The sequence below is a fragment of the Carcharhinus amblyrhynchos genome, chromosome 1, assembly GCF_965287045.1.
Source record: "Carcharhinus amblyrhynchos chromosome 1, sCarAmb.v2.hapA, whole genome shotgun sequence".
Taxonomy (NCBI): domain Eukaryota; kingdom Metazoa; phylum Chordata; class Chondrichthyes; order Carcharhiniformes; family Carcharhinidae; genus Carcharhinus; species Carcharhinus amblyrhynchos.
This window is the reverse complement of record NC_137324.1, coordinates 63,102,351-63,119,608: the sequence shown is the minus strand read 5'-3', so window position 1 is coordinate 63,119,608 and position 17,258 is coordinate 63,102,351. Positions and strand designations below refer to the sequence as shown.

The window sequence follows — 17,258 nt, the reverse complement described above, 5'->3', positions numbered from 1 at the left end:
CATGAAATGTCAAGGAGTGGTGGTTAAAGTGTCTCTTATTGGTGATAGTGTTTGTGTGGCATACTTGCCACTTGAGAGCCTAGGTCTGGATATTGAACTCCATTTGCCAGATTTTCACCCAACTATCTAATCTATCGAAATGGCACTGCTGAATCACAATATCCTCATCGCAACCTGTCCTTCCACCTATCTTTCTATCATTGGCAAATCTGGAAACCTTGCATTCTGTTCCTTCCTTCAGGTCATTAATGTAAATAGTGCACAACTGCAAGTCAAGAACTGACCTCTGTGTAATACTACTCATTACATCTTTCTACTCTGAAAAGACCCATTTGTTCCGATTCTGTTTTTGATGCGACAGGCAGTTTTCAATTTATGCTAACACACTTCCTCTAATTCCATGGGCTTTTACTTTATTCACCAATATCTTATGTGGCATCTTGTCAAATGCCTCTTGAAAACCTAAATACATGACATCTACAGGTTCTCCTCTACCTGTCCTCTACGTTACATCCTCAAAGAATTCGAATAAATTTGTCAAACACGATTTACCTTTCATAAAACCATGTTAAACTAGCTTTGACCACATTCGTTTTTCTTGAACAATTAGTTCTTTCCTCTTTGATCATTGTCTCCAGCGTTTTGCCAAAAACAGACATTAAACTAACCGGCCTATATTTCCCAAACTTCTCCCTTTCTCCCTTCTTGAACAAGTATTGACTACTTTCCAGTCTTCTGGTAACCTCCCAGAATTTAGTGAGTTATGAGAAATTTCAACGAATGGGTCCACTATCTCTACAGTCACTTACATTAAAACTCTAGTGTGCAGTTCATTGGATCCTGATGACTTATCCGCCTTTAACCACTTGAGTTTCTCTAATACTCTATCCCTTGTGATTGGAATTTGTTCTTAAGTTCATGTCATTTGAAATCAACCCGATATCTTAAGGATATTTGCAATTTCATCCATGGTGAAGACTGATGCAAAAAGCTTATTTAGCATTTCTGCCATTTCTTTGTTTGCCGTCATCAATTCAGCTTCATTCAGTACAGGGTCCACATTTACCTTAGTCTCCTGCTTCATACATGTACTAAATACATAAAAAAAACGAAATTCTTACTGCTTGTTATTACGCTGCATGTAAGTTTTCTCTCAAAAATTCATTTTCTCCCTTCATTAGATTTATAGAATTTTGCTGCTGGATTCTAAAATTTTCCCAGTCCTCTGGTCTACCACTATCCCTTGCCACAATGTATATCCTGTTTTTCAATTTAACATTATCCTTGATCTCCTTTGTTAATCATGGATTTTCAATCATGGATTTTACCTCTTTCTCATGGAAATCCTCTTTTTGATTGAAATAACCTCCTGCTGAGCATTTTAACCCAGCTGTTTGAATATCTGCCTCCGTATCTTAGCTTGTTTACCCAATTTACCTTAGACAACTGCTCCCACCATACCATTATAAATGCCCTTGTTTAAGTTGAAGACACTGGGTATGGACCTATAGCATTCACCCTCAAAATGAATTTGGAATTCGATCAGAGTGTGGTCACTTCCCGCTAGGGGATAGATAAGATTCTTTAATATTCGTTCTTCATTACAGAAAACCAAATCACATCACTTCCCAGTTTATACATGACTCAGCGGTCCCCGAAACCTTGCTTGATTCATAACGCTGGCCCACCTGCTTTCTCTTTTGGCTTGGTCTTTTGGGACATTGTCTAGCCTGGAATGTTGAGTGTCCAGTCCTGGTCATCCTATAACCACATTTCTGTAGTAGTTGATACATCATTCTCATATGTTGCAATCTGTGCTATCAACTTATCTACCTAGTTGAAAATGCTTCAGGCGTTCAAATGAAAAATATTTAGCTTTGATTTTTTGCACTTTACAACTCTGGATTTGCTCTGTGTTGTATATTTTTGTTTATTGGTTCCTACCCCAGACCATCACAGTGAAGTTCTCCCTCACTACCCTACGCCACTGCTCCCTCACACCCCCCCGATTTTTTAAACCATCTATTCTTGGAACCCACCCCCTCCTAGTTAGGGCCCTTGTATGAGCCCTTGATGTAATATAATGTTCATATGATTTGACCCTACCTGTATTTTTCTGTTGACACTCAGTCTGATCACTAACCTGCTCGCTTACCTTTAACTTTAATTTCCTAATTTTCCTAGCAACTGAACCCTGACCCCCATTCATTATTTTAAAGCACTCTACTTTTGTAGGTATACAGTCTGCAAGAATAAAGGTCTCAGCATGGTTCAGATGTAGGCTATCCCACGGTCCAAACCCCACTTTCCGCTGTACTTTCTGAAACGTCCCCCAAACCGATACCCACCTCTCCCACACCAGTCGTTGAATCACTTATTAATCTCTTCAGTTGTTCCCTTTGCCAATTTGTATGTGGCTTAGGCAGAGATCATAACCTTGGAGGTTCTGTTTAATTTACTGCCAGATTTCTCAAACTGTTGACACAGAACCTCCTTCCTCATTCTACTTCTGCCATTGGTGCCTACATGGATCACAACCACTGGAGCCTCCTGCTCCAATCACAAGTTCCTCTCCAGCCCAGAACAGATATCCTGAACCCTGGCAACTTGGCAGGCAACTCAGCCTTCAATACTCTTGATCCTGGCTACAGAGAACAGTGTCCATTCCCCTAACAAAACTAACCCAACTACTACTTCACTTGTCTTTTCATCCTCCATTTCAATGACTCTCTGAACCACGGTGTCATGGTCAATTTGCTCATCCTTTCTACAGTTCCATCTCTCATCCACACAAGGAGCAAGCCAGTGTCTAATAATAAAGCCTGCGACTTTCAGTAAAAATAAACGCACAGAATCAAGGAAACGAGTTGTAAAAAAAACACTGGCGAATATTCTGGAAAATTCCACGTATTAAAATCAATTCGGCTTGGCAGTCACACTAAAACAATGGCCTCATCCACGTGCAGATGGAATCACTGAATGTGATTCTCCAAAATACGGGTAAAAATTTCAGAAATTTAAGTAAAACAGCTTTGGGCTAATTCGGTCACTAGTGGAATAAAAACAGGGATTGCTGGAAATACAAAATTTATTAGGCAGCAATTTTGAACAGAAAATATAGATCTTGACTTTTCAACCTTCACTAAGGCTTTTAGTGAAGACTGAAAAACAAATGAGGACTCTATTAAGGTTAAAAAGAATATCAGAGCGGGAATGTTGCAGGGCAGCATGGTGGTACAGTGGTTAGCACTGCTGCCTCACAATGCCAGGAACTCAGGTTCAATTTCAGCCTCAGGTGACTGTCTGTGTGGAGTTTGCACGTTCTCCTTGTGTCTGCATGGGTTTCTTCCGGGTGCTCCAGTTTCTACCCATGTCAAGATGTGCAGGTTTGGTTGATTGGTCGTGCTAAATGCCTCTTAGTGTTAGGGGGATTTGTAGGGTAGATAAGTGGAATTACAAGGATAGAGCCTGGGTGGGATTCTGTTGATGCAGACACAATGGGCTGAATGGCTTTCTTCTGCACTGTAGAATTCTATGATTCTATGACTGAGGAATGAATCAACAGAAGATTATCAGATAAAATAATCAGTGATTGCAGATATAAGGGTAGAAGTACGTGCAGGAAGCAGTGGGAGGGACAGAGACCTGAAAAGTCACACAAATCTAATGAAACAATGTGAGAGATTCTGCTGATTCTTTCCCTCTATTGGATACACTAAGGTACCCAAATACCAAAACCTGTGAACTTTAAACTTGCCATAGAACAAATTTAACCACTTCAAAGAAATTTTGAAGAAAGGATGGTGTGCAATGCTGTTCTTCAAAGTAACTTCTTACTTAACACAGTTCATTCTCACTATTCTGACAATGTACTTAATAGATTTTTATAAGGCAAATAGCACAGCAAGTGGTGCGAGCAAATATAAAGAAAATGTGAAAAAAGGTTATACCCAGCGGAAATCTTTCCCATCAAATTTGCGTGCACTGGTGAACAGAACTGTTCTTGCTGGCATGTTGATGCCCATAGCAAAGGTCTCTGTTGCAAATAATGCCTAGGGAAAAAAAAGTACCATAACACTGAATCATGGGCATTGTACACAAGTATAAATCTTTTAACTCAAGAGTTTAGAATATTCAGTAGAAACCATCAATCCTCACTATTCAGAATTGACCATTAATATGGATTAACAGGCTACTTGATTCTACCAACCCATTATGAAAACTAAAACCACTAGTGGTTCAAGGTGATGGCCTAACACCATCTTCAGGTCAACAAAGTATGTGCGGTAAACACTGACATTTCCAGCGATGCTCCAAGAATTTATTTCTTTTTGAAGTTATAACGTATACTGGGAATCAGTAAATGTATCAAGTCAAAAAGCAAGAAAGAAACTATATTCAAGGATTGTTTTCTAGAACTACTGATACAACTGTTAAAGATACTCATTTGAACTCAAACAAAACTTGTTAAATGTAAACATAGAGACATAGGAATAGGGGCGGTCCTATCAGCCCCTTGAGACTGCTCAGCCATTTAATTAGATCATGACTGATCTGTATTTCAGTTCCATTCATTCATCTTTGACTCATATCCCGATACCCATATCAAATAATCTGCCTTGAAACTTACAATTGACCTGACATTCAAAGCCCTTTGAGGGAAGCAAATCCACTTTTTAAAAAGTTTTTATTAGTGTCACAAGTAGCTGACATTAACAGTGCAATGAAAATCCCCATTTTCACTACACTTTGAGCAAAAAAATGTGATCCTGAATGGCCTGCTTTCTAATATTATGATGGTGTGCAGTTATTCTTTAAACAATTCTGTTCAACTGCTTAACAAATATTTTTAAGTCGTAGCTGAGCGAGAACATCCTCCAGCTAAACAATGGCAAGAAGAAAACCACCTTGCTCACTAACAGAAATTCATTCTCGCGAGTTATTCGACTTGCCTTGCAACGTTCTCTCAGGCCGAAACCAACGGTTCGAACCACGATATTCTGCTCAAGCCTGAGCAGAATTGCAAATCTGATATTCTGTCCTTCACCAAGACTGCCCATTTCCACGTCCAAGTTATGACTCACTTCAGTCTCTGCTTCACCATACCACTGAATGCTCATCCACATCTGCATGGTTTCCTCATTCACTACCCATCCCCCCCAACTTCAACCCACTTCTGCTGCTTGCATCTACTCCAAATCACGTCCCCATCCATCTTTACAAGCATATATACGTAAAAATTAGGAGGAGTAAGCCATTCAGACCCTCAAAACTGCTCTGAACAAAACTGACCTGATCGTGGCCTCAACTCCACATTGCTCCCTACCCACTATCACCTTATTCGTTCCAGGCTCTACGAATTCTTTAAGGCGCAGACCTATATGTTGCTCAAGGCACTATAAATGGATTGCAAAATAAATTTAGAAAAGACAAACTTTACCTTCAGAAGTCCTTCAGAGAAAAGAATCTCAATGGTTTCTTTCAAAATAGGAAGCAAACCACCATGGTGGATTCCAATTCCTCTTTTTAAAAGAGGTAAAACATGTTCAACCTGGTTACACATGAAATAAAATGTCAATAAATAGCATTTCAAAAAAGCACACACTGGCATTTAGTGATAAAGGGCATGGATTTGTAACAGAAGATGTTCACTGCTCTCTTGTTCCCATTTCATGAAGGCAGCAATTGATTCCACTTTATAGATACCAAGGGCATTTGGCAGCCTTCTGCCACCTCAGCCTAAAAGACCAATCTTCATGTGAAAGCCATACCTGCCAAACATGATAAAACAATCTGCAACTGCTATTCCAGCACTACTCAATTTCAACAATTAATTCAAATTCACAGCATTTGAGATGAATTACAAAGTCTTGGCTGGATTCACAAGCAGACCAGGTTCCCAATGCAGTGGCTCTCCAAGTTTCACGTCAAAACAGACCACCAGCAGATGAGTGATACAATTTAATATTGAACAGCCCATGCAAAAGCAGCACTATATCATTTTAATTAGCATAGCTAGAATAAAAAGCATATTAGTTTTGAATCTTCATTCAAGTACGCTTTCAATAACTTGATCAGAGGATAAATTTGTCTTACTACTTGAAATTATTTGAACAAGATCACAGATACCTGAGGAAGCTTTTTATCTTCATCAGATAAGCAGTCAATAGCATTGTTGAATACCTCTTCCACCAGCTTTTTTTCATCATCTGAGGAGAGAGAAATATTTTGAAGGCTTAACTACATAAAATTGACTTTTTACAATTCTGTAGCTCAAGCGAAGTATTTCTAACCATTTATTTAAAAATTCCCATAATTAAATTAAACATTAAAGGGAAGGTCTTGCAATTTCATTTTTCATCTTGCTTCATAAAAACATAAGAAATGAATCAGTCATAAAGCCTAATCACAAGTTACTCATTCATACAGACTAACTAAAGCTTGTATCACCACTAGGTGAAGGCCAAGTGGTATCATCACTAGATTATTAATCCAGAAATTCAGCTAATGTTCTGGCGACCCAGGTTCAAATCCTGCCATGGGATTGTCAAACGGACAATTGAAATGTGAGAAACTGAATAAACAGCTTTAAGGAATGCTTCTCTATTATTTAAAACTTTGCAATCAACCGAAGTAGTCATTATTGTACAATGATTACATTTCATTGATTAGGGGATAGAAGACAACAGTCTGTATTTTGTAATTTTGAACTTTTGTATTTTGTAGACTTCATAGTGGGACAGAAAAGGAGATGACAAGCCTCAGAGTGAGGGGGGGGGCATAGAAAACATCCAGCACACCAAAGGGTCCAAATACCAGGTGACTTTTACCCATGCTGGGTGATAGCAAATCCTAATTGAATGCGGAAATTGAACAAATAAGGAGGAAAGCAGTTTTCCCTCCTGCCAATGAGTTACAGGATTACTCCAATCTCTTCGAAACACGACATGCAGGCAATGTTTGATGGGTATGGAAACATTCAAAGTGTCAAAAAGATTCCCCAACAACTACTGTTATCTGTGACAACATTTCAGCAGCTACTTGTTCCGGACGTTACAATGAAAACAGGTTTTGGGGTAACTCAATCTATTTCTTGTTAGAGTACATCAACTTCTCGCCAAGGAGAACTGTTCAATATTCTGCATCATTGAAAAGTGCCTGTGAAAATCTTTTAATTTACACCTCCCATCATATCATTTCCCTGCTGTTAATGAACCTTTCTTTTAATGGAGAGAAACCATTCACAGTTCAAGTTTGTGTATATGACATGTGCATTTCAGTTTGCTCAAAATGTGATCATCTAAAACCATTCAAGGATCCTGGCTTGGTCAGATTTTTGGCAAAATTAATTTAAAATTGAACCCAATTTTCCTGAACCATAGAGGTTCACTGTGACATTTTTTACTTTGATATTGTTTGTGAGAAAGCTTCACTAAAGGGAAAGTTTCCTGACCTACAGCTTTGACTCTGGTTTCACATTTTTCGGATTCTACAACATGCTGACATTGATGGTACTAGATGGAATGCTGATGATTTCTTCCTACCCTCTGCTGAGACCAACCCAAAATAAAATATTGTTGCATTATTAACTCAAAAGCTCATGGATGAAGATTTTTATTTTACACATTCGACAGAAAAGACCATTACGTTTCTTCAAAAATTTAGAGTCATTTTTTAAAAAGATGGACACTGATTTGGGAGGTTGCAATATTTGTAAAATTCATTATGGGAGGTATCACTGGCTCAGACAGCATTTACTGCCCATCCCTAATTGCTCTCGAGAAGGTGGTGATGTGCTGCCTTCTTGAGCCACTGCAGTGCACCTTAAAAGGTGGTTGAGGCAGAGACTTTAAATATTTTTTAAAGCAGAAGTACATGGAACATTGATAAGCATTGGGTTGAAAGATTATCGGGGTAGAAAGGAACGTGAAGCTGAAATTAAAATGACATCAGCCATGATCTTACTGAATGGCAGAGCAAGCTTGAGGGTCCGATTGGCCAACTACTACTTTAAATCAGCATGCCCGTTGTACATTAAGCTTGGAAGATGCTTTCAAAGGAGCTACGTTGAGTTGCTGCAGTTCATCTTGTAGATGACATGTACCACTACCACTCTGCATTGGTGGTGCACGGCGTTAATGTTTGTGATGAAGGTGCCAATCAAGTGACTGCTTTATCCGGGATAACGTTGAGCTTCATGAATGCTGTTGGAGCTACACTCATTCAGTCAAGTGCAGGGTATTCCATCACTCTTGTGACTTTGGCCTCATAGATGGTGGACAGACTTTGAGAATACTCAGCCTCGTGTCTGTTCTTGTAGCTATAGTATTTATATGGTTGGTCCAGTTAAGCTTTAGGTCAATGCTAAGGACCTGATACTGATTCAGGGGATTCAGCAATGGTAATACCATTGAATATCAAAGGGAGGTTGATTAGATTCTTCTTGTTGGAAACGGTCAATACCTGACACTTGTGTAATACAAATGCTACTTGCCGCTTATCAGCTCAAGCTGGAATTGTGTCCAGCTCTTGCTGCTTATGGACATGGGATAACTACAGTATCTGAGGAGTTGCGATTAATGCTGAAAATTGTGCAATCATCAGTGAACAGCCCCATTTCTGACCTTAGGATGGAGTAGTTGAAGATGGTTGGGCCTAGGGCATTATCCCAAGGATCTTCTGCACAGATGCCCTGGGACTGAGATGACTGACCTCCATCAACCACAATCAGCTTCGTAGGATGACACGGTGGCACAATGGTTAGCACTGCTGCTTCACAGCACCAGGGGCCAGAGTTCGATTCCCGGCCTGGATCACTATTTGAGTGGAGTCTGCATGTTCTCCCCGTGTCTGTGTGGATTTCCTCCGGGTGCTCTGGTTTCCTCCCACAGTTTGAAAGATGTGCTGGTTAGATGCATTGACCTGAACAGGTGCCGGATTGTGGCGACTAGGGGAATTTCACAGTAACTTCCTTGCATTGTTAATGCAAGTCTTATTTGTGAATAATAAATAAATTTCAAACTTTAACTTTGTGCTAGACATGGATTTAACAATACATCCAAGGACTTCAGAGTAAAGAGAAATTGAAGGTGCGACAGTATTTTACAACTATTGTCATTCAAAAAATCTGCAGTCAGAAACAATCATCTTGTAATGAAAACAAGTTGCAGTCTTTGCATTAAACTGAAAATCTTTCAGTGTTTCAAAAGAAGTTTTAAAAACATATGCAATAAGGTGTTTTCTTATTATAATCATTTTGGGCTTTGTGAGGAACCAATTAGTTCCCTGCAGTGCTGCTGATTCCCTAATGACTTTAAAATGGTCTCCTTCTGTGCTATGTTCACAAAACATTTTGTTTTCCAACTTGCAGGCATTTTTTGGACATGCAGCGGTTGTTCATATAATCAAGTTATTTTCCTATCATAGAGGTAACAAAAATCTAGAGCCACGGACAAGAAAGGAGCTGCTCTGTTCACATGCGTCAACTGGATTTGCAAAATTGATTACTGATAATTAGTTGCTGCATTGGAAAAATCATTTTAATATTTAGCCTTATATTCTGCCCATGAGCTTTGTGGAATAATTTAGTGAAGACAGAGTGTCACTGTTCCATAATATCTTTTTCAGTGGTATCTAAAATGATTAGTGCCTTCTTACAGCTGAATCAGGGTCACTCTCCCCACATAAAACAGCTTCATGAAATGTTGACAAAAGTCTCAGGGTAACAGAATTTAAAAGAAATGTATGTTAAAGATACATAAACTCTTGCAACTTTATTCCATGTCCATAAATTTGATAAATATTTGGAGCTCCAGGTTATTAGTGCATCCTTTAACTTCTCTGTAATTATAATTTTTAGAAGTAAAAATGGTAAACCGTTTTAACCAGAACATAACTTGAAATATTATTGCCTGTACTGCCTGATCTACTACTTAGATGTGTGATCACCAGTGTGAAATAACACCCTAGTGTTTGCAAGAAGACATTCCGAAATTGATTTATAGAGAGGGGAACGGAAAGAAGAAACAAGAATGAAGTTGGGAAACATATCAAATCTATTGCATTAATAAATTCTTTATGGCATTGTTGTGTTGAATACCTCAATTTGATCTTGCAATACAATATTATTTCCAAGACAAAACTACATATTGTACAGTTTAACGGTCGGCAACTTTGTTTAGAAAATCTTCAATTTGGAAATGTTAGAGAATCTTATAAATGCATGGGAAAAATCTCACAATTCACTAAACATGTATCATGCTAACATGCACAGAAAACCGCAAGCACATCCTTCTAAAGCCAATGAGACCCCTTCCTCAGGTGCAATGCAATATTTATTTAAGCCTTTGGAAAACCAGTACTTAAAGTCTGTATTTCCTGTTTTCTTTGAAAACGCATTAAGATTTATTTTGAAAAAACATACACCAATCCTCAATAGAGCAGAGGGAATTCAGAAATTTCATACCTGCATCAAATACAGTTTAGCTGTTTTCCGACACATATTTCACACGAGTGTCAGCCTTTACCTGAGTTGTTTCCAAGTGATCAAAATCATAATTTACTGGCTAATACTAATTCAATAATTTAATACTAATGTAGTTCATAATAAAATTTTGATAAATGACAGGATTTCAAGTATTTAATGAAGTTAAATAACTCAAATGTTTACTGTAAATTATACAGAACCAACAAGAACTGCATTTGGAATGAAATGCTGTCTGTCAAAAATGGAAATTAATCCATTTGAAGTTGCTCAGAATAAAGTGGGTTAAACATATTTTGTTGATTTTACCAGTTCTATGGTATGTCTCAATTGCAAATTGCAAAAAAAAATTATGTTTGAACATTTATGGAAAGACTAGTAATGAATAGCTGTCAGAATAAATTGAGTAGACACCTTAGTTGCAAAAACTTAAACCACAACTTGGAAATAGTAAGAGCTTTTGCTTTTAGGGCAAATGCAATGCTGTAGATTTAACATGAAGGCAAATTATCATATTTTTATATCTACATAAACATATAATACAGGTATATATAAATATTTAATATATTTATTTTAAAATTTAGCCACCCACTTCATGAAATAAAATAGTCAACTACAATCTCAACATCTTGGATCATCAGAATTTTTTACTATATTATTCAAAAAGGATACCTCACATGAAATGATTATGAACAGATAGCAGAAATCCACCACAACCTCAAGTACACGTGACAATTCAATGTTAACTTGATGCCACTTGAATTCTTGTGTTTAGCTAATGGAAATCTAAAATCCAAATCTTATTATGCTCAATTCTTCATGTTAAACTACTAAACTTATATGTAGAGTCCCCATATGCCTGATATGGACTAAACAGACCTCTTCCCATAGAGTCGCATCTCACTTACCTAAGCACACAGAATTTTAGAAATAGTTGGCAAAAACCATGATTTAGGAATTCCCATTGCCTCCACTGTGCACAAGCCTCCCACTGCTCATGCAGCTTTGTGCATCCTAACTGTCCAGACATTGATTCAAAAATCAAGAGCCATGTGAAAAGAACAATTTTCACACCCAATGCTAAATATCTATCTTCTGGTCCCATAAATCAGGTTATCTGACTGGTGAAATGTTAGTAGCACCCTGAACTAATATTAGTCTGTCTGATTTACCAGATTATTGCCATGGAGGATCAAAATATTTCAAACCTCCCATTGCTAAACAAAGCCAGTTGACCTCCATTTGGACTCAAAGCATCAAAATGTATGATGACCTTCCTGACCATAAAATGGACATGCATGGAATTTTACTTCATCCAGTTGGAGTTGTGGAGCAGCAACAGCGCTCTCCTTTCTCTTTACAACCCACAGGCTGTGAACCACATAGTCAAGTCATGCCTGCGTAGCTGGCTTTTAGGTAATATTTCCATTCACCTGCTGCTCCATGTTCCTCTGACACAGGGTCATTTGGACTCAAAATGTCAGCTCTTTTCTCTCCTTAAGGATGTTGCCAGACCTGCTGAGATTTCCCAGCATTTTCACTTTTGGTTTCAGATTCCAGCGTTCACAGTAATTTGTTTTTATACTTGGAACTTCCTTGTTGGGCACAGGACATACCTGTGCTTTCAGCTTTTGCAACACAGCAAAAGTTGTGATCTACCAGCCAGCTGGATGCGTTTCCACATGCTTGGATGCCCAAGTCCAATGCCTGGTACCAGTACTGCTCATCAGAAATTGCTTAATCCAGACCTCAACATAAAAAGCTTTGGAACACAACTTGCCCAACATGAAACTTATTCCTCGTCCAGGTTAGCACAAGGGCAGACTGTTGTCAGCTGCAAATCCTCTCTGTTTGCAAATTATTTTATTGCTGGAAATTGATCTTACTGCTTTGGATTGCAAATATGAGCCATTTTTTGCTAAGGGATTTCGCATCAGAAAGGGGAAATGACTACATAAATCTTATTTATACATCATGAATTTAATTTGTATTTGACCTTCATTGACATCAAAGAGACCTTTGTATTTTTCACCCAAAAAATAAGTTCTGTTTGAACCCCCATGTACAAGTAACAATGTATTTTTCAATTAATACCCGCAATATCTGCACTTGATGTAGATGAGCCACAACAATGCATTTGTCAATCAGTTAACCCCCATTGCACCCAATATTCAGTTTAGCAAATAACAGACACCAGACTGGCAAGCAGCCTGCAAGATAACTGTTACAATTTTTCCAGAGATGCTTGCAGCAAAAATCTTATACCTGCACTGACATAAAAAAAGGGGCAAAGTGGATCGACTTCACTCACTTTTCTCTCACATGAGCAAGGCTTGTGAGCCTTTCACTTAATCTTACACTGACCTACAACTAGATTATCCCTTAATTTCCTTGAAAATCAAAACAATAGCATTGTTTGGACATGCGAACAGCAGATTCCAAGTCATAGATCAATGGTTCAATTCTTTCCTCTGTGCCCAAGATTGGATTACAAGTCCCATTCCAGAGACAAGCACATCATACTGTTTGAGAATTCGTTGCAATTTTGCAGAGATGGATGAAATGCTAGACTGAGGGTCCCCTCGCCCTTCTGGGTTAACCATTTCAAAGAAGGCACTAAGTTATCCCCAGTATGATGGCCAGTATTTATCCTTCAATGAACATCGCTGCAAAAAAAAAATGGTTGGTACATCCTTGCTGCTTATAGGATCTTGCAGATGAATGGCTACCAGATTTCTCTACATTACAATGGTGATTACAGCTCAAAAAAGGGTAAGGATTGTGGAAAAATTGAAACCACTCATGACTGTACATAGTTATAGGAATACAGACATTCTAATGCACAAACTAAAATCTAAAAGTTAGCTTCCCAAACATATTCAGTTTTTCCTCATATGGCGTTATCTGCAGTTTAATTACTAACGAGCACTTGCAAAAACTATCGCGTACTTCCAAACTTGTGTAACTGCAGTTTCGATAAACTTGGAAATACAAATTTTGCTGCAGGAAACTGGTAAGTCACAAATATAAGTAATATCAAAATTTCTGACATCATCTAGTTAACATGGGGGAGAAGATTTCTCCTACATGCTACACTTAACCCAATCACATCCTCAATTATAAAGAGTTTTACAATTTTGTTTGACATAATGCAAAAAGGGATTTTTCAGCTTTGCCCTGAAATTTTTTAGTTGCTCTATATCTCAGCAGAACACAGGGTAATGCAAGCAACGTGTATTGACACAATGCAACCGCTTTCTGTTCCAGAAAAAAAATCAATAAACAAAGGGGTGTACTATATAATCCAGTCCTGTCTGGAAAAATAAACTCATCCATTACATGTCACGAGTTAAAGCAAATTACCCCCTTAAGAGACAAAAGTTGTCAGTTTAAAAAGATAGACTGCTGGTAATACAAATACATAAAATACACCATCTGTGAACCGACTCAATTTTTCAGAAATTGAGTGAATGATGTTTGTTCATTTCCATATACTTCCAAGAAACATGGCCTGTTTGACTGCTCTCTTAACTTTCAAGTCCAAAGTCAATATCATGGCCACAGAGGAGATATTATCCAGGCACTCGGCAACCGAGAAAGTTCAATACATTAACATATAAGACATTAAAAGTGACTCTACAGGGTTCATTTCGTGAATGAATTTCATTATTAAAAGACCACAGTCAGTACATAATGAATATCAATCCAATTTTAATTGTACGATTCATTCTAAGATAGATTACTAGCTGCCTGGGAGAACTGGCATTGAAAAATTGTGATGTGGAGATGCCAGCATTGAACTGGGGTAACCACTGTAAGAAGTCTCATAACACCAGGTTAAAGTCCAAAAGGTTTATTTGACAGCACAAGCTTTCGGACTGTCAGGCTCGTTCTTCTCACCTCATGTAAAGCTCAGATAAAAGGAGTGCTACTATGGCATTGATATTTTTATAAATATATAAAAAGGAAGAGGCTGACTAGGGTGAACGTTGGACCCTTAGAGGATGAGAGGGGGGACTTAGTGGTGGGGGATGAGGAAATGGCTGAGGCCTTGAATAACTTTTTTGCTTCGGTCTTCACGGAGGAGGACGTGAATAGTTCACCGGGTGTTAACGATGGAAAGATGGTAGGAGTGGAGGGCCTGAATGACATTATTGTTACTAGAGAGGCAGTGCTAGACAGACTAGAGGGACTGACTGTGGACAAGTCCCCAGGACCGGATGGAATGCATCCAAGGGTTCTGAAAGAAATGGCGGAGGTGATAGTGGATGCCTTGATGATTATTTTCCAAACCTCGCTGGATTCCGGGGAAGTGCCGGAAGATTGGAAAACGGCTAATGTAACGTCGTTGTTTAAAAAGGGTAGCAGGCAAAAGGCAGGGAATTATAGGCCAGTTAGTTTAACGTCTGTTGTAGGTAAAATGCTTGAATCCGTAATCAAGGAGAAAATAGCGAGGCATCTTGAGGAGAATTGTTTAATAGAGCAGACGCAGCACGGTTTCGTTAAGGGGAAGTCATGTCTGACGAATTTATTGGAATTCTATGAGGATGTGTCTAGTGCGGCGGATAGAGGAGAACCGGTGGATGTGGTGTTTCTTGATTTTCAGAAGGCGTTTGATAAGGTGCTGCACAAGAGGTTGTTACAGAAGGTTAGGGGGCATGGAGTTGGGGGTAGGGTGTTAGCGTGGATAGGGTATTGGCTGTCAAATAGGAGGCAGAGAGTGGGTGTCAATGGGTGCTGTTCAGATTGGCGGTTGGTGACTAATGGAGTGCCCCAGGGATCGGTGCTGGGGCCTCAGCTATTTACCATTTACATAGATGATCTGGAGGAGGGAACCGAGTGTAGCGTGTCCAACTTTGCTGATGACACAAAGATTGGTGGAAGAGCAAGTTGTGCGGAGGGTGTGGAAAGTCTGCAGAGGGATCTAGATAGGCTGGGCAAATGGGCCAGGAACTGGCAAATGGAAGTTAACGTTGACAAGTGTGAGGTTGTCCACTTTGGTAGGAATAATGGTAGGAAGGACTACTACTTACATGGCGAAAGGCTACAGCATGCTACGGTGCAGAGGGACCTCGGGGTCCTTGTGCATGAGTCGCAAAAACCCAGCCTGCAGGTGCAGCAGGAGGTCAGGAAGGCAAATGGGTTGCTGGCCTTCATAGCGAGGGGGATTGAATATAAAAGTAGGGAGGTCTTGCTGCAGCTGTATAGGGCATTGGTGAGGCCGCAGCTGGAGTACTGTGTGCAGTTTTGGTCACCATACTTACGCAAGGATATTTTGGCCTTGGAGGGAGTGCAGAGGAGGTTCACTAGGCTGATATCGGAGTTGAGGGGGTTGAGCTATGAGGAGAGGCTGAATAAACTAGGCTTGTACTCGTTGGAGTTTAGAAGGATGAGGGGAGATCTCATTGAGACGTACAAGATGATGAATGGGATGGATAGGATAGAGGTGGGGAGGCTCTTTCCGCTCAGAAAGGACAGTAGGACAAGAGGGCACAGCCTCAAGATGGGGGGTGGGGGGCACAGTTTAGAACGGAGTTGAGGAGGAACTTCTTCACTCAAAGGGTGGTGAATCTCTGGAATTCTCTGCCCGTTGAAGTGGTGGAGGCTGCCTCGCTAAATATATTTAAGACACGGGTAGATAGGCAAGGGGATTAAGGGTTATGGGGAGAAGGCGAGAAAGTGGAACTGAGCCACTTCAGATCAGCCATGATCTTATTGAATGGCGGGGCAGGCTCGAAGGGCTAGATGGCCTACTCCTGCTCCTATTCCTTATGTTCTTATTTCATGCAATTCAGTGTGCTCAATTTAATCTAAAAGTCACTACAGTGATCATGAAATTACATGAGTGCAAATCATGCTGTAAAGCTTTGAGACATCAGGGCAGAGGAAATTGACTCTAATGCATTTATGTGGAGACAACAGAGAAGCTGGGATTGTTCTCTTTATCGTAAGGAAGGTTCAAGGGAGATGGAATCAAGGTGTTCAAAATTATGAAGGGTTTCAATAAGAGTAGATAAGAAGAAATTTTTTCCACTGCCGGGAAGGTTAGTAATCAAGAGTTTGCAGATTTGAGAAAATGGCAAAAGAAAAAGAGGAGAAAATTCTTATTTCACAATGATCTGTTATAATCTGGAATGCACTGCCTGAAAAGATAATGGAGACAATTCAATACTAACTTTCAAAAGGCAATTGGCTATCAACCTGAAAAGCAACATTGGTACATCAATGAATAAAGACTAGGCGATTAACTGGATAAGCTTTTCAAATAGTCAGCATAGGCATGATGGGATAAATATAATCATTCAGAACTGTATGTTCTAACTTTAAAATCCATTGCTCAACATGTGCTAGCGTTGTGCTGTGTGTTACAATGTGGCAGCACAGATAATGGAAAACAGAAGGACTAATACAATGTTTAAACGAGTCATTAGAGCTTACTTTGTGATTGAAAAATAACAAAAAATAACACACTTTTAAACAACCGTGCCTATGGTTAATGCTTTGGGGTAGCTTGAATTAGTTTGATCCATAGACGAATCAGAATCCAAAATTTAACTATAAATTCAGAAAATTGTTTTCACTACTAAAATTACATCCGATGTAAACATCATTTTAACATTTGATTATTCATCAAGTACTAAGTCTGGAGAAGAATGTCAAAGACGCATAACTTTTCAACTCGATTCTAAACCTCTCACATTTACTCTTGTATCTATGACCACTCATTCTTGAGTTTTCAACTGCTCAAAACAGCCAACTTTCATTTACCCTGTGC

At 39.1% G+C, this 17,258-nt stretch overlaps 1 protein-coding gene across 1 annotated transcript in view; it reads right to left on the bottom strand.

The window, feature by feature from the left end:
• Positions 1–17,258, bottom strand: part of mtrex (Mtr4 exosome RNA helicase) — a 132,746-nt gene that overhangs the window by 69,433 nt on the left and 46,055 nt on the right. Inside the window, exons 12-14 of the mRNA XM_080185937.1 lie at positions 6,130–6,209; positions 5,441–5,551; positions 3,951–4,052 (exon numbers count right to left, since the gene is read on the bottom strand). Of these exons, the coding sequence (XP_080042063.1) occupies positions 3,951–4,052; positions 5,441–5,551; positions 6,130–6,209 (293 nt within the window). The remainder of the gene's footprint in view (positions 1–3,950; positions 4,053–5,440; positions 5,552–6,129; positions 6,210–17,258) is intronic.